The following is a 27,360-nucleotide window of genomic DNA, read 5'->3' as shown; positions in this document are numbered from 1 at the left end:
GGACTTACATCTCCCCACCCACCACAAAAAAGTAACATAATGGGGAGCCGTATCCAACAGCCAATAGGTCAAGGGAGCCATGGTCTGAAAAAGTTTGGGAACCACTGGTTTACACCAACGGCCCTACTAATAAAGGAGAAAATCAGGAAGCTAGAGGTTTGCTCCTCTAGGACTACTCACACATTAGAGCAAATGTCTGGTGCATGGGGGTCATAAAGAGTCCCAGAAATACTCTTGAAACCAGTCGTATATTTCAAAAAGCACTCGGCCACAAACTGATTCAAATGCAGTCCTGACAAAAAACACAAGAACCGCAGTGAACTGAGCAACCGTCAACCCACTTCAGGAGGGTTTTGGGGAGTCCCCTACTCAACATTTGTAAAATGTTAATCCAACAGTGCATTTTACATCACCATGTTTCAGCTTAGGCTAGGTTCTGCTAATATTAAATATGAATATATGAAGTAATTCAATGCAGTATACAGCTTTGGTTTTGCCTTTTGTTGATAAACCTATTTTCCTTCCTACCCTTAGGATCCCCTACACCCAGGCTACACCTCTGATTAGAAAGTCTGACGTCCACACATAAGGGACTCAGGAAGGAATGTTTCCAGCGTTGTTGTCTCAAAGCATCGACTGTTACCAGTTAGAGTGCAGATTACAAAACATTCCCTGGCTATCACCCATCACTGTCAAGGTACAAGTACAAGGGAAGTGCAACAAGCAAAGCATCTGTTCCATCAGACATTATGATGAATGGGCAAGGGGGACAACACAATGGTGCTTCTGCCTTAGCAGCCTGGAGAGCCCCACAGTACCGGACCTATTTAACCCAGAAGCACATGCTTTGAAAAAGAAGGACACACTTACCAGGGATGGCAATGTCAGAAGTGAGGTTTTCTGGTGACCCTGACACACGCTGCCTCCAAAAGTGAAAGTGCTAGAAGGATTTGGAGAGCCAGCAGCAGACATGAGGTCTTTGCTGCAACGCCGCGCACGTGTTCCGTCATGTTAGGTTTGGTGTCTGTATTCATCACTTGCAGTTACCATCGACATGCCACACCCCTTGGAAACAGTTTCTGCAGCACATACATACAATGCAGAAAAGCACTGTTTAAACTATCGGGAGAGTGCATGGCCCTTGCCACTGGTTAGGTGTCTGCAGCAGGAGGAGGCTTCATCGATTATCACTGGACAGACATCCAGTCCAATAAAGAAACAAACCTCTTCGGCTGTAGTCCCTCAGGTTAAGTCCAGATGTAACAGATTGTGCTGCATTCTGGGTACACCTTTTACAATTCTGATACAGTACTCCAAAGCAATACTACCTATTTCAACATAGAATCAAGATTTTATTACAAGACCGGAGGCTCATATTATGCAGTCTTTTCTTGCTTTTATTTTAACAGCAGCCAAGAAAGAAAACTGCATTTCCCAAGAAAAGGGAAAAGAAAAACTAAAAAGCGACATCACAATGGGTACAGCCAATAGGACGTTGAGTACAGCTATTGACTGCGAGCAGCAAGAAAAGAGGTCTTTTTGTTCGCAGTCAAGATAAGTAGTCATTCTCCTTATCCTTTCACATACAGTGTTTTTGGTATTTATTAATTGTTTTTATTCATAGTTTGTCTCTTATATGCTATTAAATACCTTACGGTATTTGCCGTGTATCCCTTGCGCTTGGGCTGGTGCGCGCGTGCCATTCTTTGGCTTCACGTCCTCCAAAGGTTGTCTTCGGCCGTTGCAAACGCTTCATAACATCCTCTCTCTCAGCCTCATTGCGAACTTCTCCGCCCCCCCTACCCGACGGCAATTATCTCCCGTTTTCGCTGGTTTCCTGGTTCCTTCTCCCCTGGGAGGGGTTTGGCTTCAAGGTTACCACCTCTTCTTGCGGTAGAGCTAAGCTCTGGTATTTTGACACGCCTCTAGCCCCAGGACACTACTCTTCCAAGTTGGTTTTTAACCCTGTTTTTGCTGGATAACTTTAGTTACCAGTTTTCTATTCAGTTTTTTTTATAGATATTTTTGTGTGATTTCGTTATGACTGAGGAGGAAGACACTCCGTTTTTCCAGGAATCTTAAAAAAAAAAAAAAAGAAAAAAAAAAAAAAATTATAAAAAGATTCTGTTCAGCAGGCTGTATCAGTCTCAATATTGGATTTGTCAAAGACTTTTGAAGCCTCTTTCAAAAATTATTTCTTCTACTGAAGTGCCTTCTACCAAAGGCAAGAAACCTGCAGCCTCCCTTCCGGGGCCCTCAAAAGTCATTTCTACCGGTCCATCCACCCGAGAGGTTAAAAAAAATCAGGGCTTTCTTCAACCCCATCCACATTTCCCATCTGAGAGACACGGATGGTGATAATAACTCCCTATTTGATGATGTGCATAGATCTGTGGATCAATATGTTTATGGGCCTCCGGAGAAAAGGCAGAATATTTCTCCTTCAGACGGTGGTGCCGCTCACCCTGTGTCTCAAATTTTAGTGGATCATTCTGGTGAACCCATGTTCGATCCTACCTTCATAGTTCATCCCAACTCCAAGGAATGGTTTCCCACTGACCATGTCCAAGAATATGTTTAGTTTTATTTACGTCATTCCTTAGACAAGGTGACCAGGAATAAACTAAAGTCATAATGTCCCCGTCCTTCCTCGTCTACCAGTGTTACTGCTACTCCTGTCATTGACCCAAACATGCTTTTGTTTTTTTACCAAATATAGTAAAGACCCCAAGAAGGGTGTGGATAGAGCCTGGTCTGGTTGCCAGGATAAGCTGTTGGACTTGGTGGGTCCTCTAACCAGGATTCTCGATTTGGCAGAAGAGGCAGAAATGGAACAGTCTCCTATAGACCCTGTGATTCTTTCTAATTGGGCAAAACATGCTATTTGTATGCTGGGCAATGCAAACACCTAGTTATCCATTGAAAGGAGGAAGAGTCTACTTCTTAAAATTGATCCCAAGTTGGCGTTGCTGGCTTCCAAAGAAGAAGGCCCTTCGGCTCATGGCATTTTATTTGGAGATTCCTTTATCAAGGAACTTGGCAAGTATGTCTCCACGCTTGATAAAGCCCAGCTTTCGTTGAAGATTTTTCCTCACAGGTTTTCGCCAGGGCCGGCAAAGGCAGGAGTTCCTTTGCCAGCTGCTCCCTCAGGGGTCAATACCCCTAACGAGACTCCTACTCCCAGCAGTACAAGTCTGATTCCTACTCAGGATATAAGCCACGCTTCTATCCCCGCCATTCCAAATCTGGCCTACCTACGGTAGGAGGCAGATTAGCTTTGTTCGTAGATTCATGGTTACTTCTTACAGCAGATCCTTGGGTGATTCAGTCCATTCAAGGTTACCTCTTAGAATGTTATCATCCCCCATTCCAATCTTCTTTCCCTCTTCCCTTAGTTTTTTTCTCCAGAACAACACCTACTCCTCCACAACAAAATTCAATCTCTACTCTCCAAACAGGCCATAGAGCCAGTTCAGTTCGACCCTTCCGGTTTGCTCAGCACCATTTTCTTGGTCCAAAAAAAAAAAAAAAAAAAAGAAGTTTCGACTAGTTCTAAATCTCAAAATGTCAACAATTTTGTAATCTATCAACATTTCAAAATGGAGATTATCCTCCATCTCAGGGATATTCTTCTACAAAACGATTGGTTGGTGAGATTGGATCTTCAAGACGCCTGCCTTTCGGTTCCAATTCATCCCTCTCACAGAGAAGCTCCAATTTCAATGGGGAGACTCCTTTTATCAATTCAAGGTTCTGCCTTTTAGCCTCTTCGGCCCCTTGGTGTTTCACCAAGATTTTCAAGCCTGTAGCAGTTTTCCTCAGGTCTTGAGGTGTCTGCATCATCCTTTATTTAGACGACTTCCTCCTTATGGCTCAAGACAGGGATATGCTTCTTTCCCACTTACAGCTTTGTCAAGATCTTCTCCTCAGGTTGGGATTCCTCATCAGTTTTCAAAAATCTGCCATCGTTCCCTCTCAAAAACTGGAATTTCTTGGTTTTCTTATAGACATGTCTCTTTCTATTCTTCAGCTTCCCCAGCACAAGGTTTCAATAATCAAAAAGGAAATTTGTCAATCTCTCTCAAAACTTTGGCTCGCCTGATAGGACTTCTTGCTTCTTTGATTCAGGCAATCTTCCCAGGTCCTCTACATTACAGTGCCCTTCAACGTTTGAAGATTTGCCACCTTCACAACGGCCTTGCATATTCCGATCCTCTTGCTCTAGATCCAGAGTCCAGAGAGGAACTTCTTTGGTGGCTGACGCATCTAGATGCTTGGAACGGGAGAACTATCTTCTCTGCAACCCCAGATCTTGTTTTAGAGTCCGATGCAAGTCGGATTGGTTGGGGTGCAAGATGTGGTCAGTTCTCGACTAGAGGCGCATGGTCTCAGAAGGAGTCCTTCTTGCACATCAACAGTTTAGAAGCTTGCAGGTTCCTTTGCCATCAACTCCTTTACAAAAGAAAAGATAAGCTGCACCATTCTTCTTCGAATGGACAACCTTACTGCCGTCGGGTATATCAATCATCTGGGGGGGGGGGGAGGCACCATGTCCACAATTGTATCAACCCTGGCAAAACATCTGTGGGAATATTGTCTGCCTCGAAACATCTCAGTCAGAGCGGTTTACCTGCCAGTGTAATGGAATATGGTGGCAGACTGGTGTCCAGACATTTTCAGGATTCCAGCGATTGGCAGCTGCATCCTTCAGTGTTCAATCGTCTTATTTCTGTCTCTGGTGACCTTTCCATAGATCTTTGTTTCACACTTTAATTCCCATCTCCCTTCCTTCTTCAGTTGGAGACCTGATCCACAGGCTCTCGCCACGGATGCTTTCCTTCAGATTTGGCTATCATCTCTTCTTTATGCTTTTCCTCCTTTCCTTTTGATTCCTCAAGTCCTTGCACAGGGACGCAGACAACAGTCCACTCTGGTTCTCATAACCCCCTTCTGGGAAGCTCAGTCTTGGTATCCAACCCTCTTGGAACTAGCGGCCGACCATCCGGTCTGACTTCCTCATTTCCCCGATTTATTGCTGGATCCCCAAGGTCATTGCCACAACATGATCCTCGACTGCTCCCTTTTTCCTCATATCTTGGAAGATTTTGGGTCGTCATGGAGAACCCCAGGAATTTCGGAAGAGGCGCTTGTACTCATCCAACAATGTAGAGCCCCTGGTACCACCAAGGCATATAAATCTGCATGGGCCGTTTGGTGCAGCTGGTGTATGGACAGGGATTCGGATCTCCTTTCAGCTGATGTAGTAGTGGTTGTGAATTTTCTTGCTTCTCTCGCATCCTAGGGTAATGCTTATCGTACTAATAATACTTACAGATCAGCCATTTCTGCTGAGCACTATAGAGTCAATGGGAGACCGATTGGTGAGCATCCTCTCGTTTGTCAGCTTGTGAAGGGAGTAAGATGTTTTTCCTCCATCTCCTAAATACAATATAATGTGGGATGTTAATGTGGTATTAAGATTCCTCATGGATTGGCCAGATAATGCTTTCCTGTCCCTTAAGCAATTGTCTGCAAAGCTGACTATTCTTTTATGTCTGATTTCCCTTAAACGTGTTTCAAATGTTAAAGCTTTGGATGTGTCCTCCTTTTTCTTTTCCCCTCTTGGTGTTTTTCAAGTCCGTAGGCGTACTAAAACTAACCTTGCCTCTGTTCATTATCCGTTCTTTCCCTTTCAACCCACGTTTAGTGTTGCAAACTGTTTAAAAAAATTATGTGAATCGTACTGCACACCCGAGACCCTCCTTCGCTTCCCAGTTACTCACTTCTTTTCAAAAGCCTCATAAACCTGTTTCTTCCCCTACTTTAGCCCGGTGGGTCAGATGGATCATGTCCTTAGCTGGGATTAATGTTGATTCCTTTGGAGCCCATTCTGCTAGGGGAGCTATGGCCTCTCGAGCTTTCTGGGCTGGAGCCTCATTGCAGGATATTCTCAGGTCTGCAGACTGGTCCAATAAAAATACATTTAGAGTTTTTTTTATTGTAAACCAATTTCTCATGTTTCAGATTCCATTATTGCTATGCTTTGAACATGCATAATATGAGCCTCCTGTCTTGTAATAAAATTGAGATTTTCCTAGCCTTGGCGTCTGAAAGGCTAGATTTTATTAAAGACAAGGAGGAGAGTATTATCCCTCCACTTTATTAACCCATCCCTTTCTCTATTTTAGTTCCAACTCCTTCTTCCAGCATTGGTTTCGCCTAATCCACATGATGTTCTTCCTTCAGAACAAGATGGCTTCTTCAACGGTTCTCCTTCTTGGGCTCGTCGCTCCGTTCACCAGCTTCAAGATTGTTTTGTGGACATTTTCACTGTTCTAGCTATATTTTATGCTGTTGTATTTGTTACTTGTCGTACTCTTTAAATTTTCGCATCAAGAAAAGAGGTCTTGTTGTTCGCAGTCAATATACTAATAGCTGTACTCGACGTCCTATTGGCTGTTCCCACTGTGATGTAACTTTGTAGTTTTTCTTTTCCCTTTTCTTGGGAAATGCAGTTCGCTTTCTTGGCTGTGGTTAAAAAAAAGAAAAAAACGCAAGAAAAGACTGCATAATACTCGCCTCCGTGTCTTTAATAAAATCTAGCCTTTCAGACACCAAAGGCTAGGAAAATCTCAAATCGGAGCCCATGGAACATCCCCTCACTCCTGTGGTTTGATTGAGAGTTTGTCGGATTGAAGGTGCCATATATCGCACCTGATAAAATCCGATTCCCTGGGCTCCAGAATTTATCAGGTAAGTACATTTTACCTATTCCGAGGTTAACGGGGCAATGTGCATGTTTTGGTGCTTACCGCACCAAAATATGTGTATCTCTAAATACTGTAGTTTTCCCCTATTAACTTTCGGTAGCTTTGACCTGCTGAAAATCAACAAAGTGTGATGCATTTAACACACATGGTATTTAACACCAGGTTGGGTAGATACCGCCCAACTCGGAATATTGGCACCTGTGCCAACAGGGGATGTGCAAGGGTCGGAAAACAACAAATCTGGAATTGGGGCTTTTGTGTATTAAAAAAAATCTGACAATGTGGTCAGTTCTAGTTACGAGTGACTCCTAAAGATGATATAGAAACTTCCAAGTCTCGAGCATGTTAAGGTTAGGGAGACCAGGCAAGCTGAATGGAAAAACACACCCTGGCTACAACGCTGTTCATTTAGATTTCATAAGAAAAATCAATCAACGTGAGATAAATAAGATTATTTGTTCCAGCGTGGTCCCAAAACCCACGAGCAGGCAGAAAAGTGGTGTGAAGTGATGCAACTGGGAAAGGTCACTGGCCTTCGTGCACTAATCCCAGGTTGTGTTGTAGAAAGGCAATGGCCCAACACGGTTATCTGTATGCAAACGTAATCTCCTGTCAGTGCTACAATCCCTTTCACCGAACCTTTCAAGTGCATCTTTCGACAAACAAAAATGTCTACACCTGCACCCAAAATAACTTGTGATATAGTGTCAACATTAAAGCCGGGAATGCTAGAACGACCTAATTAGAGCAGGAACTGAAGTTAAGCGCCACAGACAGTGCTCTGGGCAGCTACAACTGCTGAAAGAACACCCCGGGGTTCACGAAAACAACTTTCGCAAAAACAAGAGTGAAAAACATGTTCAGCTGGAGATTCAAGCTGACAAGTTCTAGAACATAATTTGCAAATGTTCTTTCCGCATGTTACGCAACCCGAATCCCAGAAAAACAAGATAAGTTCTTCTGAATTGTCTTTACACAAAGCTATAAATCAACTGCGTGCACCCACGCACGTGTGTATTTATAGCACAGCTGTGTACCATTACGTGCGACGCGCTAGCGCAACCACTTCTCTGAGCTGAAGATAGTGCACGCATGCTATCGAGCCCTGGCGCGCCGTTCTCAGTTACCTCAAGAACGGCAACTCAAGGGTCACGAGACTGATTCCTCAATCTGCACACGTGTTCGGATACCTGCTTCGCAATGACCAATCGAAAGGGACTTTAAAGCATTCCATTTTCTTTATCTGGGCAAATCGCGGATTCGCCATCGCGGCATCACAATCAATTAAAGACATCCCAGACAAATTGATCTCCAAGAAGGGGTCGGAGGTGGAGGGTAGCGCTGAGAGGTGGCACATGCAGGCTAAATCTTACTCAGCAGTTCATATTTAGTAGTAAACATCCACCTGCAAATCATACACAGGCGAGGGATCCAAGTACCACACGCAGTAACTGCTAATCTGATGCTCACCCAAGCAACGCTTTAGAGTCACTCGATATGTAACCAGGATGTGAGACCGGCTACTAATTCAGTACCGTTCTATGCAATGTAAGACTCTCATAAGGGTGACCATCAAAGCCATTGGACGGTGTCTTATGGCTGCACATTTAATATGCCCACCACTTGACCGATGCTAAGGTTCCATTGACAATGACACCTCTCTTAGACCAACAAAAGGACATGCATCCCAAATTGCAAAGAATATGTAGGGCTAGGCTCCATTTGGCAGTAAAAGCCCAGCCCTCAAAGTATCATTTGAGCTACAGACTTACTGTAATTATCGCTCTTAATACAGCAAGGGTACTGTGAAAATGTAACCGGGATATTCCTCACCAACAATCTTCTTCTGATGAGGCTAGGCTTCCTATGGAGATCAATTTAATAAAGTATTTTGCCCCCACTAAGCTCCCCTTGAATGGATCACACTGACAAACAGCCAATGTATTATTACTATTAACAATCGCTTTCATAATGTGGTTTAAGCATCCACTAACTGGCTTTGGAACAACTGTGCAACATCAGCACAATAAACTTCAAGAAGTCCATACAAATAATAATTACAGTAATTCGAGGAGTTGGCAGCACACCATTTCATGAACCGCATTTCCTCATCCCATCATAAATAACAAATTTCTCTCTGCAGATGCCAGGCCAGAACAGTAACTTTAATGTAAGTCCTCCAACTCACAAGGATCAGATCCCCAAGGTTTTAACATCAGAGGGCACCCTGCCTTTGAACAGATAGAGTGGTTGCATCCCTTCTCCATAACAAGTTTGCCCCCTTGCCTTCGGTCATTGCAGTGTTGAGATAATTCCGACTCCTGCCCCAGTCCCCACCCAGAAGCATTATTCCTGCATAGCTTGCCCTAGATGCAGTGTGACAAGTGAAAAACTAAGTTAAGACCTGCTATACTCACAATACAGTGTCATCATTTTACGCTCTGGGGACCATCTTTGAGAAGCACCAAGAATGTTACCATCACTGGAATCCATGAAATGTACGTTTTATCGCAGGAGAAACAATGTGCCTGTGCTGCATAGGAAGTCCCCAGCACTGCTTCCATGATAACCTAGAAGAGGTGTTTGAATCGCTCTGTGACTAGAGACAGCGGTCCACACGTACATTTCTACAATACCTGCTAACTAGCTGAACAAACAATTTGCGGCTTCTTCTTTCCATATACAATGGGGGTGCTTCAGGGGGATTACGGTAACATGTGACTTTCAATGATCGGCTTAAATAAACATAAGTACGGGATTCTGGGCTCAAAGCAGGGTACAATAATGTACTAGAGTTGTACACCACTTTAAAACAATGTTTCACTTGTTTCTGAATTTCAGATTGGGGCCCCTGACACAATTAGCTGAAACAATCAAATGATTAAGGCACTAGACTGCTGCAAGAAGAGGAAGTGGACACCCAAGTTTCCATGTCACAGAAACCATGCAAATTATGCTAAGTAGTGTCCAATGTGATGTACAGAGCAGTGTACTGCCCTTGCTATCTGCTCCCTAATTACTGGCCTTTCAAAAACAACACATCTACTACTGAAGAAAAGCTAACCTACTCATTTCTAAGTGGCGAGAAGAGTGGCGTTTCTGCCTGCACGTCATTTCCTGCACAGCGTATCACTATCCTCACAAAGTAGGAATGCTCTTTATGCCAGATTTCTTGGCATTAGGAATTGTGGTAAATAGGAAGGATAGACCACGCAAAGGTCACAGAGGACCCACTGTTCCAGGGGAATAGTTCCAAGCGGAAGGAGTGATGGTGCAACAGAAGCAGCAGATTGCTTGGCCGACTGCCTGCTCCATCACACCGTCAGTCCACAGGTCCACCCCAGGCACTTTTGGAGGTACTGTGTGTGAATCCTCAGCAGGGGTCACCTATCTGAGAGGAGCAGTAAAGCACCATCCATTAATTTCACTATTCTCCTCTGGGCTGGAAAGACAGCACATCATGTCGCGACTGTGGTCTAAATGCTCTGGAATCTGCTGCCCTACCCTCAGGCCAGCTCTTGCCAGACACCAGCCTTCTCTCTTTCACCATGAGAAAAGTTGTTAAACTCTACCTGACAAACTGGAGTTCAAACTTGCTTGGCCTGGTAGAGCGTCCTGTAGTGACCATCAAAACAGTTTCGCTCCAGCCACAGAGCACTAAAATGGGACACTGTGAAGGTCTGGTATAGTTAGTGTTCTGCTAGTGTGACGGTCAGAAGGCTTTTCCTTAAAGGGCTGGTACATCAACATTAAGTTGCAAAACAACCACCACCTGACAGAAGCATCGAGGTAAATTGAGAGTGGGAGAATTTGACATAGCAGCAAGGATGTAGAGAATCGTCAGTATGAAAGCGCAATCGTTTTTCACGGTTTGAAAACAAAAACAGTTTACATTTCATGATATAAAAAAAAAAAAAAAAAAAAAAACCACACACCACTTCATTATTGCGATTCTGACATTCTTTATGCTACTCTAAAGAACATTACTATTGCTTTCAATAGGTAGATAAAACTGGCAAACAAGTTGTCCATATACGATAACAAATTCAAGTATGTCGTTCCTTGAAGGCCAGGGATGTCTGGAAAGCCACAATAGGCTATTCTTAAGCACTAGGGTGAAGCTTATTTAGGAAAATACTTTTTCCAGGATATGTTATCTTGTTACTTTTCACAGTGAGAGGGCCTATGACATGCCAACGTCTCTCGTTTTATGTAGTGATATAAGATAACAACCAATCAAGAAATAGGTGAGCTTTAGTAGCATTTAATGTAACCAGAGGCCCACATGTAAAAACGAACTGTGGAACAAAAATCCTCTGCAATGGTCTCATTTTATAAATTATACCAACTGAACGTAGCCACCTATTTAGAAAGAACTTTCAAAACAATTTAAGCACTGAAAAGGTAGTTTGAGGGAAGGTAAAAATAAAAAAAAAAACCAAAAAAAATAAAAAATAAAAAAAACCACACAAGCAATTTTTGTTAAACAAATATTTTGTGCTGAAAATAGCAGGAATTTTTCGGGGAAACTGTCTTTTTAGATTTGATAGACAGCACATGCGTTATCTCCTGTAAGACCTTTTGTTGCCTTACAGGGGGGTTGAAGGCCCTGTTGGTTACAAAGTCACTTATTTGCTTGCTTCTTTTTTGCCACCTTCTGAAGGCTTCCTTCCTCTGCATGTATTTGCCACTTCTTTGGTGCACATATGCATTAACTTGTGTACTTCCACTCCTCCGTCATCAGACGTGACTTTTTTTTTTTGGTTCGAAGCACTCTACAAGGAGTGCATCATGTACTCCTTCCCCCTCCGTGTTCATCCCCCAGTTCTATCTATTGTTAATTTGCTTACCCCAGCACCCAACCAGCTGTTGCCAGCTTACTTGCCCAAGCTCCTCCTCACCACTCGGTTGCTAGTCTGCTTTTCCCCAGCCCCTCCTGCCAACCCTCCTTTGCTGGTGTGGTTGCACAAGCCCCTTCCACCCACTTTTGTCTGCCTGCTTGCCCCATGACTCCCTCTCAACCTACGTTGTCCATCTGCTTGCCCAACCTCGGTCGCCCGTCTGCTTGACCCACCCTCCGTTGTCTTTAAAAAAAAAAAATATATATATAAAAATGAATAATAAAAAAAAGACATTAGTATAGGCTACATCTTATTGCTTTTTAGGTCTTGTCTAGGAGAGCATGCGCTAGCGCATGCTCTCTTGGTTGATATTGTATGGAATAAGGGCTTAAAGTTTGCCCATTGCTTACTCTTGTGTTCTTCATTGCCACTCTTTTTTGCTGCCTTCCAATTAGGCAGCCGGGCCATCTTCACTTCCTCCCGTTTAAGATGGAACAAGGGCCACGTACCGATTGCTTCATCTGGATATTCCTATGCCCTCCTTCCCACCACCAAGGAAGGCAAATTTGGCTGAGTGAAAGGGGGCTTATCAACAGCCCTAAAGGTCAGCTGCAAGAGGCTCTCCTCTGACTCCGACAAATTCCTCACTGTGCCCCTAACCTCTCAACACAAAAAGGGAGGAGCTAGGGCTAATTGTAGTCAACATATACATACCTCAGAGAAGAAAAACCCAAGTTGAACTATTAAACCTGCTTGTGGACCATATCACTTAAGTAGCTGGCTCCCACCCAGTTCTTCCACTATTAGTAAAAGGGGACTTCAACATGAATCTGCTAGGAGGATCAGATATTAACGAGATCAGACACCCAGGAAAACCAGTGGTACATTTCTGAACACACACTAATCAAAACGGCAAGAAGAAGCAACGCAGGAACAGCCTTCATTGGCTCCCTGGAGCACCTAGGTCTCGGACCACTAAATGGCAGATTCAGCAAAGACATCCCCTCTGCCCTATCATTCCACTTTACAAATGGAAACTCCTTAATAGACTTCACCTGGGTCTCACTATCACTCCTGCAAACGGTCTCCTCCTTCAAAATGGGTCTAAGACCTGAAAGCAATCACCTGCCACAGGAAGTGGTTTTCTCTTTGACACCAGCCTTACACACGACCAACACAGCACCGAACAGCTATGTTAGCTGAAAAGAATCAAAATCTACAGCATCTTCCCTAGGAAGCTGACAAGCACCTAAAAGCTTCCCAAAGAAGAAAAGAGTCAAAGACAAATTGGAGGCTTCCATTGACTCATACACCCAGCAATTCACCAGAAACGCTGCAGCAACCGGGTGCCACCCCCATAGGTGGCGCCACTTCTCACTAAGTCTGAAACAGCTAACGAGGACATAAAACACAAGAATGCCAGCCAATTCTGGAGTACTGTAAATGCCCTGAAAAATCAACAAGGCCTAATCTCGGTCTCAAACATCTCGGAGGCGGACTGGGCATCTTTTCTGAAACTACACTTCCAGGAAACCAATGGTGTTGAGGACCACATCCCCACAAGTGGCCTAGGCAGGACATCTAACACCGGCAACCCAGCCGCCGGAAACTTCAGCAACGTAGTCAGCGAACTAACGATCTCCTGTGCAGGCATCCAATGACTAATGGGGAGAAAGACAGGAGCCCTGATCCAAACGGAGTTCCTCAGGCCGTCTATATACTGACCATGCAAAGAATGCACAGTTCCACCGGGAAATAAATCACTTAATAAAGCGAAAAAGAGGGGGAAAAGGGAAAAAGAAGTTCCTGGAAGTCTAATTAAGATGGAGCAAGAGCCCTCACTCACCGCTTGGTGACATGCTTCATCATTGGGCTTTGCTCCTCGTCAGGCCAGCACTGCAATTCCCGACAGTCCCCTCAAGGGGGCTCTTTGCCGGAGATCTTTTACTAAGACAGATGCCGGTCAGTAACTATTGTAATATGGGATTAGTACAAAAAAAAGTGCTGTTAAAAATGACTAAAGGAAAAAACAAAATAACGTATTAGGAAGAATTCCTTTGTCATGATTAAAAAAAAAAAAGGAGTGTGGGGAGAATATAAGAATAATGTCTCATCTCCCCTAATCAAGCGAAATATTTGAAAAAACACAACCATAATAGTCTGGAAGTGTGGTGAGTGAAAGTACGGAAATCCCTACACTGCCTCAGAAAAAAAAGGTCACCATGTTTCTCACTTCTACAGTCAACAAGGATCTAGTGCGCTTCGTCAGGACCAAAAAACATACCTAATCATAAATCTTCATCAGACCTACAGTGAGATATCTTGCAGGAACCTGGAAAGAAAAAAAGAATGAAGGCATATAACACAGTACAAAAGACAAATTGTGTGCACAAGTGGGGGAGTTCAAAAACACACAAGTGAATAATTCCCTATGTGGTGTGCCAAAGAAGGTAGTGAAAAGTTGATTAGACAGACACACACCATCCTCTTAAAATCAGAGGAACCATCCTTACCCTCCTCATATTAAAGGATGGGCCCCATTGTGATAGTAACAAGCTCCAGTGGTCGAAGTATCTAAATATATATACACAAGTAAGAAGAATTGGTTACTAACAGTTCTAATACGAAGGTACAGGTGACTCAATCTGATGGTAGTCAAATGCAGGTGGTATGTGTATCAAAAAGAAGACATGTCAAGTAAGGTATATACTGCATCTTTGGTATCTTATACCCTTAGTCTCTTCTAGATGGAGTACAAAAGTATACATGAAAAAGTAAATTAAACAAACATGGTATCTACAGGCTCCTAAGGTCTATAGCAGCCTGTTAACGTTATAGCCCCATAGGTAGAGTGGTCATAAAATCACTCTTAGTATCTTCAATCAAGGAAGCATATATACTTTCTACTCCAATCCACATAGATGTTAGGAATTTTCTTTCTTAAAATCTCTCAAGATTTCAGCCTTGCCTTTTGGTTTTTGAAGAACATCTATATACTGGACCCGCCCAAGTTTGGAGAAGCCATGCCCCCCCCCCCCCCTCCTTCAACCACGCACTGTCTGGGGAACCAATCCCAGAATCCTGCAGAGGATCCATAATATCACCAATATACAAAGGCAGGGAAAGGTTGATCCCTAGCAACTACCACCTGATCGCACTTAAAGACAAAGAAGCAAAGCACCATGCTAGCGCTCTCCTGGAACACCTGGCTGACTGGGCTAGTCTAAAATCTATAATTCCTGCAAACTAAATGGGGTTCACTAGTAACTCAGCCACGGACACCAACATTATGGTATTATACCTCATGCTGGACTCCTCAAAGGCCACAAAGCTTCCAATCTGCCTCTGCTTAATTGACTTCAAAACAGCCTTTGACAGCATCAACTGAAAGAGGCTCTGGGAGAAACTCTGTACCTGGCAAATTCCAGAACAACTGCTGAAAGCCATTGAGTCACTATACACTAGCACGTGGGTCAGGATTAAACTGGGCAACGGGTCAAACCTATCCCAACGACAAAAGGCCCAAGACAGGCCTGTGTCCTGGTCCCCACACTCTTCAATCTCTTCATGGCTGATTTCTCAATGGCGCTATTTTCAGTCAATGCCCATGCACCAAGGCTGGGAAAGAAGCAACTGTTAATCCTGCTATATAGCAGACTAGGCTGTGCTGCTCAGCAGAACAAGGGTAGGCATGCAACGCCTCCTGAAAGCAACAGAAGACTACACCCTTAAGAAGAGGCTACAAATCAACCACAAAAAAACAAAATCATGATAATTGGCAAGAGATCCCAAAAAGGGGCAACAACTTGAGGGTTGAATGGAAGCATGCTGGAAGAAACAACAACTTATAAATATCTAGGCCTTCTGTTTGACCACCACAGCTCCTTTCTAAGAAGAACTAAGACAGAAGGGAGTAAGACAAATAATTGAAAATGTGGTTGTCAGAACATGAAATATCATGGAATGCAAGTGATGGACACAGCAATAAGTCGTGTGAAGTCGTTCCACGTTGTACACACAATTGAAAACTTTTCAATTGAGTGTACCACACGGAACGACTTCACACAACTTATCATGGCCGTGTCAATGGCAAACACATATTCAATTATTTGTCTTACTGCCGATGCTGGGAACTTCGCAATTTCCCTGTGTTCAGACTCATGCCTTGAGAAAGTCTTGTTGACGAAACACGTGTTGGCTGCTGTTTCAATGGATTTGTGATATACTGGATGAATAAAAATTTCACCATATACATTTGAGTCGAAAGAGGAGTTGATTATGTCGCAGTCTTAAATCCATGGTTGTATATGTTATGGTTCTATTTTCTATTAAGAGTGATGATCTAATTTTACTGTTTTACTTTAAGTGCAATGTTTTTTATTAACTAGATGCACTGATAAAAAAAAAAAAAAAAAAAAAAAAAAAAAAACCTTGAGCTTGATTGCTTCATCTGGATTAGGGTCCTATGACTGAAACACTTTTTTTTTTTAAACTTTCTTCTTCTTTTTCCCCTGCCTCACTTAGAGCCAGCAGCGAAAGGACAGTCAGTACTGCTGTCCTTGTTGCTTCACCCCCACCTTCCAGCACCTGTCCGTGTTCCTTATTCCCATCCCACCCCTGTCAGTGTTAATTATTCCTCTTCTGTCCTCCACCTTGTTGCTTATTCAACTCCCAACTACCCCCCCCCCAGCTGGCCCTCCTGCCTACTCCCCCTGACCACGATAAAGGAAAAGAAGCGCTACGATGCAGGCAGCGCTGGCCGCTTCGTGGGTGCTTTTTTTTTTTTTTTTTTTTTAATTGTTCATTTTTTTGTTTGTGAGGGCCTTATGATCTCATGAACAGATTAATATTCCCCCCCATCAACTGCCTTATTTTTTGTTTACGATGGCCTTATGCACCAATCCACGGATGAATGTTTCCTGTATTGATTACTTACCGTGGCTATCAGGAAGCTGAACTGCACTTCCAGGTTTTCAACCCCTGCCTTCCGGAGGGATTCACACATGCTCATTCAGGTTGCACTTTTTTCAATCCCAGCTGCATCTCATTGCTTACTATGGAACGGGATGTATGGTTTTCTCTTCAGTTACATTCCTTCACCACGTCAGACGTTTTCTGTGAAATTAACGCCAGCGCTGCCTTTTCAGACTCTGCTGAATACCTACCCATCTCCAAGTTGAACTGTGTCTTCTTACTTTACTGCTTTGCATCGGACTGCATCCTCTCCAAAACTCCACCAACCCCTCCACCTCCCACCTGCCTTTTTTTTATTATTTCAAACAAATACCTCAGTGGCATTCACACGAGAGCAGGGGTGCAGGAGACTGAGTTCACTCCTGAATTAAGAAAATAAACTTGCAAGGATCTGGCATAGCAGCAAAACTGCAAACGAAAGCAGGAATACATTTAGTGTCTAATAAATTAATATTTTATGTAACAATCACTAAATCTTTTGCATTTCTCCTGAAAATGAAAGCACCACAAGGAAAAATAAGATTCTTTCTCACATCTTACCAATTAAATTTTTTAGGGGGCCTTCCATATAATAATGTTAGAAGTGTTTGCTTGTGCTATGGGAGGCTGTTGACGGCTGTGTGAGACATTTTGCAATTTCTATTTGCATGTTTCAGATGATGCGGTGTTAATCATTTGAAAAAACGCCCTTAGTGCGATTTCAGAAGAGAATGAGAGTTCACACAGCCTGCAAGGTTCCCTCTGGAATTATGCCATTGTTCCCCAGTGGCGTTTTCACATAGTTATGTTTGGAGTTGCAGGATTTGACACAATCTATCTTTTGATGCATAATGTGTAGATGTTAACGAAAAATTGTTTCTAGCTCAAAGGGTTCAAAGGTTAAAAAAAGAAAAAACACACAGTGACGTGTCACTGCACAGTGGAAGACCTTTTGCAAAGGTTGACCGGTCACCTTTTGTTGCTCCTTACCAAATTTAGGTGAATAACCAACACTAAGGATGTGAAACCTATGCCCAAACAGTTTTAACTGTAAAAATCAGAAAATAATGAACTAATACAATCACAGGAAGTGGTGCATTATGTCGCATGATTTGCCTCGTCTTGTCACATAACTTAGTCAAACCTGCAAAATAAACCGACTTTTGGCTGCTGCATAATTCCAGTGGCCCTGCCTGTGGGGAATGTGGCAGGATGGTGGAGCACCCGAGTAGGGTATCATGAGTTTCCCAACTCAAAACAAGCATTGGAAAAGCCAATAGGTATAGCCTATGTGAGAGTTATTAGCTGTGCTAATGTCTTTTAAGCATGTTGTACAGCAACAGGGGTAAAAATTATTTAAAAAAAGAAAAAGTTACAAATATGTTTTCTTTAAATTTTCTGCATCATAGTGTATTTGTTATAATTCTTTTTGTTTAAATAACTTTTAGATATGCTGCACAGCAGCCACAATTCTCTACAAGACATTGATTAAAACCAATCGCTCTCATGGGTGAGACCTATCAGCTTTGCCAATGCTTGTTGGAACTGCATTGGCAAAAAGTACAACTGATGAACCATCTCACAAAATGTAATGAGTGGCATCTCAGATACCCGATAGCAATGGTGTCATTTCTAAACCAAACGTACACAAATGTATAAAGGCAGAAAAGTCTCTAAAAATTAAGTGTCCATTTCCTGCATGTGTGTCTCCAATAAGTCCCAAATTCAAACACTGGCAAGGCCAACTCAGTCTTCCATCACTTCAAAGGTTCGTAAATGAGTGATGTAAAACGAGTAATAGTAACACCTACTTTTTATAGCACAGACAGGACAACAATTGTGATATTTTGTACCATCTAGAAAAGTAGTTACCTGGCCAGGGCCCAGAGCACTTTCCTAAGGGAGTTTCTGCGCCATTTCGTCCCCACCACTATCCCAAAGTGGATAATGTAATGAATAAAAACACCAGTCACAAGTACATCAAGGGGCTGTTATTTGTCCACAAGTTAAAACACTACTAAGAAAAATATACTTGAACTGTGGAAGTCCCCACTAAATATAATAAATTGGACAGTTTGAAAGAAGTTAAGTAGTTCTCTTCAAATTGTGTTTTTCTTCCATTTTCAGCACTTCATACTGTTGGTATGGAAAAGCCATCTGCATGGTGTGAGACGTGTACGCCTGCACTGAGTCCAACTGTGTTATTTAGATCCCTAATACAAATTATTTTTTGTCATAGGCAAACACAGATCATTCCTGTGCTCCATGACTTAAGTCAGTCTCATGGATTGCGCCCAAAGAGCTACCCTCATAGTGGTGGAAGGCTACTATCTTCATTAGGAGTTAAACAGCAGAAGCGCGGTGGTGGCAGCATATCTTGTAATGATCAGTAATAGTGAGCAGAGCCATTTTTCCCTGTGTTATTGGAGTGAGGTCTACAAGCTCACTCACCTTTTTGAAAAGTTCTGCTGCTCTGTGTTTAATCCACCTTGGTCCACATCAGGTTGATGTGGAAGTGAGTAATAAAAACATGGGCTGAGTGCACGTGGGTTCGCAAGGAACACTACACGAAAGGATGAAGTGTGGTACTGTTTTTTTTTTTTTTTTTTTTTTTTTTAAATCACAGTGTGTACTGTTTTTTTTCCACAGTGGGTGTCTGCAGAGTGTGCTTTTAAAATAACACTCTGGTACACTACAGAGAGACTGCAGTACTGAGCAGTGTGCGCAGACTGAGTGCGAGTGCTGCATATGAGCATGCTGGTGGTACCAAAATGCACACGGATAGCAATGTTAGACAGTGAAGGTACTGTGAATGTACACAGAGTTCAGAAGTGCCTGCATTAGTACATTAGATGGTAGACTTTGGGTTCCATTTTGGAAAGCCCAGGCTTGTCTGGTGAAAACATGAGGAGTAGAGGAATACCCTCAGACAGATGTGTATTGCTGCATTCCTGTAAACTGGATGGGACATGAACTGGAGGACTGAAGAGCCAGGCTTTTCCTGTGCATTTCAAAGGGCTCTTTGATTCAGTGACCGGTCACAGGGAAGGGGCCTGGACATCAAGAAGAAGGAGATACAGCTGATAAGGGAATCAGAAATAGAAGGGTCCAGAGCCCAGAATTAACCTTTTGATGCACATATCACTGCGGTTGACATCCAGGTGTGAACTCTGGTCACACCTATGAATCTTGTTGTGGGTGAACCAGCTTCGGAACCCAGCGTGCTGCGACAGACTTCCTTCAGGAAGAAGAAAGGGAAAAGATGTCCTTTTCAAAGAAGCAGAACCCCAATATAATACTTCAAAGACTCAGACACCGAATTACATGTTGTGCCTGGTACAAAACTAAAAGTGTGTGTCGGGGGAAGGTTGAGACCCCAGACTGACATCTGCCGAACAGTCAGCAGTGCTGCATGGGAAGGATAAATTCTGCAAACCTTCTGCCCGTGACCAGGCCTAGGGGCCCAGCATGCTAGTTTCCCTGTCAGGTGAGGGTACACCACCCAGGCAAACCAAGATCATCTGCCCTGGAACCTCGAGCATGAGTGCCTGTGCGGGAGAGGAGCATGCTGGAGGAAGCATGATCCAGAGGGAAGCCCAGACGTGGAGGTCTCCCGAGCAAGGTGTGAGGAACTGTGCTGCACCAATCGTGTTGTTGCCCTTGTGCAGCTTAGGGAAACCAGTGATCCTCGTAGGCCACGAGGGGCAGTCGTGAACTGTGACAAGGAGTGGAGGGAGAAACCTCCTCTTACACCGATTGGGCCATTGCCGTGTACGGAAGATAAAATTGCCAACCCTGTATGCCTGGAGGGGCTGCCTTGATCTAAGTTACAAAGCTGGGTCAGAATCCCGCTCCGACCATGCAGTTGCTCGTGTGCTATATGGTTCCCACAACTGCCGAGGCCAGGAGGGGCTGCGGAGGAAGCCAACTTGAGGCCAGTGTGAAGAACACTCTCTTGGCCTGAATAGCGTAGACCATAGACACTCTGGCTACCTGTGTCCTCCGTCCTAGCATTACAGCGCTGAGGCCAAGCCCAGAGATCATCCCAGGGCTGGACTTGGAACCAAATATTAGCCATGGCAAAAATGCTGAAAGCAGCGCAGAACTGAATGACAGTAGAATGGGACCCTGGTTGGGGCATGACAGCCTACTATGAAAGGAGCTCCAAGGCTCAAGCCTACGGGAAAAAAAGCCAGGGTGGACTAATGGCCAGTCTGGCCTTGATCCTACCATGATCAATCACAGATTTAAAAAAGGCTTCCCACTGCAGCAGAAAGGCACTGGCAACAATAGTTTCTGCCACACCACTGCATTAAGACCGCTTCAGCCATCAGCCAGGTGGAGGCCTGCTGCTCGACGTGGAGGTTCACACAAGTGGAGTAGGAGAAGCAGTGGGTAGGCCAGCCAAGAGGGATGTGAGGGACCTCATTCCCATGTCAATGCCTCAGGACTAGCTCCCCCGGTCTAGTGTCACCTTGGTGGCACGTTAGGCAGCATGCCTGGCCAGCATTAGCATGCACCCCAGCTGGATGGCAGCACAATCACATTCAACAGCATCCTGGTGAACAAAGAGGCCCTCAGGCCAGCCCGGTCCTGCAGCACCAGCAAATCCTGTCAAAGAACAGCCCAAACTCATCTGGAACCACCAGAAGCACCTGTACAGCACCAGTAACCTGACCCAGTGTAACACAGGCAGCAGGCACATAGGTAATGTAATAACTACTAATCATACAGCGCACCTAAAGAGTGATAATAAGGCGGTCTCAGTGGTACACCTAATCCAGATCCTTTGGTGATAAAATTCCCCTACAGCAGATTCTCGACACTAGATAGCTCCAAATGCACATGCTTCCGGTTTACCATGCGAGTTTCTCACTGCACCTGAAAGCTATAAGCTTCTACACGACTACCACGGTAATAAACCTTATGTAGAAGTGGCTTCCCCCAGGTTTAGGTGCCCAATTCTGCCGCCCCCCCCACCCCCCCGTTACAGCATGTATGTGTCCAAGAACAACAGTAGTACAATCCTTTCATTCCCCTCGTACTGCCTTCTCTGCACTTCAGTATGCCAGATAGCTCAACTTCTTGTTGAAGTGCCTTCTCAGCGGTAAAGGGATTCAGCGGTGAAAGCTTCATCCAGTATGGTTTTCTCTGTGTTTCAGGATGTCAGATAATACCGACTTCCTCTGGAAGTGCTATCTCAGCGGTAGAGGGTTGCAGCAGTGTGCCCTTTGTGCAAAAATGTTTCCTCAGTACGGAGGCCAGATAGTGTCCCCTTTCAGTGCCAGAAGGCTCCAGCACATAGTTATCATTAGAAGAATACTCCTATAAACACACGAGCACGGGTCCTTACCGGCCACTAGAGGCTCTCAGACAACGGACCGTGTATCTCTCCGACCGACGGAATTCAAGTATGTTCTCAACCCTGGTGGATGAGTCCACCCCAGTATCGGCTTGTATTATTTGGCCATTCGTTAATCTTAAGTTAACTTTTTATATTTTAACTCTAACACCGCTGGTACTGCTTGATGTTTTTACACTCGCGTACATGCTTATTTCGCGTTTTTTCTAACGGCCACTTTGCAGTCACCGTCTCTAACATTTACGATTTCTCCATCTATTCAATATACACTCCCCTAGCTCACGCTTGCTTTTAATGACTGCCCACTACCACGTTAATCTTCCGGCACATGCGACCATTTACACTTTTCGTCTCCTTTTCCCATAATTGGTTTTGACACTAGGTCGTTACCGGTAATCCGATTCTCGGATTCTGCCCTACGCTTGTCAGACGGTTACCATTCCCGCTATGCCTTTGCATCTGAAGGCTTTAATATTTTCCTTTCCAATTTTTGTTACCTTATAAACCCACTTTAAGACCTAGAAGTGTTTTTTAACAGTCTTTCTAAACACTATTTTCACCAATACTTCGTCGGGAGCTTTGAGTTCGCTTTTCTCATAGTAATACAGGCTTCCCCCTTCTCTCTCAACGTGTGATAACATATTTTATAGGTTTTTCTCGAGGCTTATCAGGGCTTCATTCACTTACCTCAACCCACGCGCTCAACATTCAACATTCCTATCGCTGCACTGGCAGCATGATTACTTTTAGTTTCACAATTTCTACAAGGTATGTATACAGTGACTTAATTTTGTGCTTAAATCACGACACTTACTCCTACCTTTCCTCCTCCTCCTCGTCTTTCTCTCTTACTCTTTCTCCTACTTAAGTCCACCTTATTGCCCACGGTCTACCACCTGGACCGCACAGCCCAGGCAGTATTTACTTAACTTGGCTCCAAGGGGCCCTTCCTCGTTATTTATGCACTCTGTCAGGCTCTGTACTTTCACACGTGAGTTTCTTTCCCACATACATACCTGATCTCCTAGTTCCCTCTTCACTCTTGAACCATCACACCTTACCTTATAGTCTTTGTACACTCCTTTCACACTGACAGGGCCTACCATTTGTTATCTTTACTCGTAAACTTTAATCACACACTCGTGTTGACTCACTCCATTAGATTTGTACTATGTAGCGAACGGTCCCTCTCACAATGCTATTTCTGCCATGTTTAGTCACATCCCTATAAAGTCATTGACACCAAACAACAGTCACTGCACTATGTTTGGATTCTTTTTACACTTGATCACCATAGAATCCATTATTGGATTCCACACACTCTTGTATACCAATGTCTGATCTCATCACTATTTCTTGCAGCCTTGATGAAGTCACTTGTGTGACGAAACACGTGTTGGCTGTATATCTCTGATGACATCATGTTTTCTAATTTCTACAATTAAAGACATCATCTAATAACAAGACTCAAGATTTTCTCTTTACCTCATACTTCTTCAAAACCCTCAACGTACCATCAGGGATCCCCTATCCCCACCACATGATTGGACAATACATTCTGTGTGCTGTGGCCAATTTGTTTCGATTTTGTCCTTGGGTACTTGGATACCCGTGATTGTGCCTCCTGGGTAGTAGGGCACTGGGCCAAGCTGCACCAGACTTTGCTTCATCTCATATATCTGTTATTTATTTATTTATTGTTGATGCACTACCTAGAAGTGCGGCTGCAATCACCCCTACTACCCTTTTGTATCTTTGTATTGTGTACTCCACCAGGTCTACAGATTTCATTGGAAAGTTCCCCTCCCACCAACAGGGCCTAGTAATGCTAGAAGACCTGCTTCCAACTTTCACTATTTCGCACGTTTTCACTTTTCATGGTTCTACTTCAAACCCCTGTGGTTTTTCATGTCTATAGAGGCGTGCAGGTGCACGGTGCATAACTAAAAAAAAAACACCGGCGACTCTGGTTGGGTCAGTACTAGGGTCTGAGGGCTGCCTCACAGAATGCTGGTGCTTATACGGGCATCTCACACCAAAAAGGCACCATCCCCTGCCTCGTGCCAGTTACACAGATAAAACGCTCAAAGCCCCGTCATCTCTTCACCTGGTAGAAGGCGCACTCCGGGATTGGCTGCTAGACAAGATCATTGCAGGTACTGTGTGGTTTTTAAAGTGTTGTGCAATGATCTGTCTGCTCGGAGCTTGCTTTCAACGCTTCTTTTGTCAAATCCTTAAAGCTGTGCGCGCTGTTAATCAGAAGACATGAATGGTATTACTTCTTAATTTAGGCTGGACTAGAAGCAAAATGCAAATGCGGATGCTTTTATTGCATGGGCACCACAAATGCACCACACGCTGGTACTTAGCATTAATGATGTGGTTAACTACACAAAAACAGATAACACTGTGTCAAACTAAGCGGATAGGAGAGCGCATTTCAACTATCATGTTTCATGAGATGAAGTCTGTAATTTTGTACAGTTCAGCGGGGAGATTTGATTACTGGACAATAATTTTCCACCCTCTCAGAACCCCCTTTCTCCCTAGTGTATAACTCATTAGCAGTCCTTACGCGTTCTCGCCCGCTGCCCTCCGACCCCTTTTAACACAACGGCCGGAAACGTCACGTTCGAGAAAAGCATCCAAATCGTGCTCGCAATGCTGCTGAATTAAAACCAAGAGGAAGTTTTACAAGAGCGTTGTTTCTGCTTGTTTTACACTAGATTCCCCCCGAAAAAACACAAACACACCAAAACCAACCACAGCATTTTGAAATCCGCAAATAATCCCAAGCAACACCCCCCGTTGTGCGGAGCGCGAACTATTTTCCCTGAAGCCTGTTCGCTTCTGTTGCCGCCGCCGAGTGAATCTGATGTAATCTCGACCTAACCAGATTAAACTGGCCTTGGACCTCACAGGAGCTGCGGGGTCTAAAGTTTACAGTCAAATTGCAATTTGCCAGATGAGCAGTATTAAAGGGGGCGCTGTCGAATTCCTGTCGCTGTTAACATTGAAACGTAATGCACGATAAACTGAAATGGGACGGGGGTGACGGACACAGAGCTGGGCAACCACAGCAGCGAATGCTGCGCGGATGTGTCAGCAGGTCCCTCCAACTCGCCCCCCGCTTGCCCGGGGAACGTTTACACGGCGTGGGGCTCACTGGGAGATGCCCCTTCACAGCCCTTATCGGAAGAAGCGTTGCCATTTTAAGAGGTGCTCTGCCATTTCCATTAATAACTAGAAAAAAAAAATGTACATAACTTGGCAGCCAGTCTGACGCCTTAAACAGAAAACAATAAAAAAAACACAGTCATCGGGTATCTGTAAAGTCTTGTTTTCTATCTCATTCTGAGGACTTCCAGTAATGGCTTGCCAAAGACCAGGTGCTTCTTGTTTGTTTAGGGTCCTTTGTGCAGCCCGGTTTGCTTTCTAGATGCAGAGATGACTCCAAACCGTTTTTTTGAGGGTTTTTAATGTATTATTATTATTATTATTTTTTTTTTAACAGCTCGAATCCGGGCGCGCTCACTGAATGCGTTTATTCTGAAGTGAAACTCTTGGTTAAAAAGAGGGAGGGCGGTATCTTCTCTACAAAACAGTAGGGGGAAAAGAGTGCACAACTCAAAAGAAAAGACTGGTATCTTAACAAAAAGCACTCACAGATTGGGTCATCCAACTTCAGTGCCCTTCCCAGGCGGATGCTGCCAGGAACCGTCCGATCAATCAACTCATCGATACTCTAAAGAAAAAAGGGAGGCGGGTTCGGCGTTAAAAATGCAATGCTGAATTAGTATGATGAACTGACGCTTGATTCACGGCGAGACACTATACGTTACAAATATATAGGTTTACACTGCTTAACAGTAGAGGGTTTTAACAAGGTGCATCATGGGAATCAGTTACTATGGATTGCTGTGCCAAATTACAATGGGCTGGTGAAAGCCAATGCCTTGTGTTCATTAACCCCCATTTATACACACTGTCATACATGCCAATAGAACTGATTTAGGCGGGAGATTCCCGATTTTTTACTCCAAAAATGACTATTTTGGCTGTCTCCCTAATGAAATTGTCTTACCATCAATAGAAGTCAAAGGGAGGGAAATACATTCTCCCGATTACTTGTTTTTAATTAAATCCCCCCACTTTCCGCTCCTAAAACGTTGGCATGTATGGCTATGCAGGGCTGGATGAATTCTGTGTGCATGATTGGGGACGGGTGTGTTAGCCGGGAAGGTTGCAGTGAGGCACTCGCTTCGAACGGCGAAGACGGAGGAATATAACTCACCTGGTTTCAGCTCATGACGCCCCCTGTAGGTTTCTCGGCGGGCAGTTGTGAATCTCCACAGACTTAGTGAGGTGAAATATGGACTACAAGGGGAAACTAGTTGCCTCCCCAAAGGGCTCGTATACTCATTATTCACGAGTGCTCTCTTCCAATCGAGTAACTTGTCTAATGGACTTGGATAAGATTTTGACATTTTAACAGGATGCAGCTACAGTGAACTGAGTTTTTTTTTAAACGTGTTGGGGGTCGGGGGACAAATATCGATGGCCCACATATAAGGGGCGAGGATAACTAACCACACTGCAGAGCAGCAAGTGCCTTTAAAAACATCCGTGCTGACTGGACAGTCACCCACCCTCTCACCTGCGAGTCCTTGAACACTCACCCCGAGCCCTAAGGTGCGCAGCATCTCCCGCTTCTCTTTGTCCCCGGGTCCGATGTGCCTCTCTGAAAAGTCATCGTGGCGAGGAACCAGGCGCTCGATGTGCCTGGGGGAGCACCCCGGCTCCTGCACGCTGCTGCTGCTCCGCAGAGACCAGGAGGCATGGGGTAGGAGCAGCCTGCTGCCCACTAGAGAGCGGGAACGGCGGCAGAAGAGCCCCCAGGCTGCGGCACAGCTCTGCATGCTTCTGGCGGAGGATGCCCGGTGCACACAACGTCACTCGACTAACTGCTGAAAAGTTGGCTCTGGCTCTCAGTTCACCTGCAGCTAACCATGGTGAGCGCGCTCACTGCGCGGCCCCGCCTAAAGCGCTGCTCAGCCAATAGGCGCCGGCGCGCCTGACAAGCCCCCCTGACGCCCAGGACCAGAGTCTACCACCAGCAGTTTGCACACGGAACACCCCCGAGGCACGCAGCTCGTCACGGGAGAACCGCCCCAGACTGCACAGAAAACAAACTTGTCACGCCATTTTAATGACGCCTAGCGTGGCTTTCTCCCTTTGATGTATTTTGTAAGAATAAATATGTGCACAACATTAGGGGTACTGTGAAGCTCCCCGAGCTTCCTAGGGCCTGTTGCCACACGGTAAGGGTGCCTGGATGCTAGAGGTAGCCCTGGCAACGCGTTCGGATTAGGGCTTTCCTCAGATATGCTATCATCAGTATTTCTGCGACCCTTCCCCTCGGGGCCATTAACCC

General features: G+C 44.4%; 1 protein-coding gene across 1 annotated transcript in view; it reads right to left on the bottom strand.

Annotated features, from left to right (window-relative positions):
- Positions 1-27,075, bottom strand: part of GLDC (glycine decarboxylase) — a 183,823-nt gene extending 156,748 nt beyond the window's left edge. The window contains exons 1-2 of the mRNA XM_069230125.1: positions 26,606-27,075; positions 25,593-25,671 (exon numbers count right to left, since the gene is read on the bottom strand). Coding sequence (XP_069086226.1) covers positions 25,593-25,671; positions 26,606-26,845 — 319 coding nt within the window. The 5' untranslated portion in view covers positions 26,846-27,075. The remainder of the gene's footprint in view (positions 1-25,592; positions 25,672-26,605) is intronic.
- Positions 27,076-27,360: the final 285 nt, after the last annotated feature.

The sequence above is a fragment of the Pleurodeles waltl genome, chromosome 1_1 (assembly GCF_031143425.1).
Source record: "Pleurodeles waltl isolate 20211129_DDA chromosome 1_1, aPleWal1.hap1.20221129, whole genome shotgun sequence".
In the NCBI taxonomy this organism is placed as follows: Eukaryota; Metazoa; Chordata; class Amphibia; order Caudata; family Salamandridae; genus Pleurodeles; species Pleurodeles waltl.
This window is presented reverse-complemented; position numbering and strand designations above follow the sequence as displayed.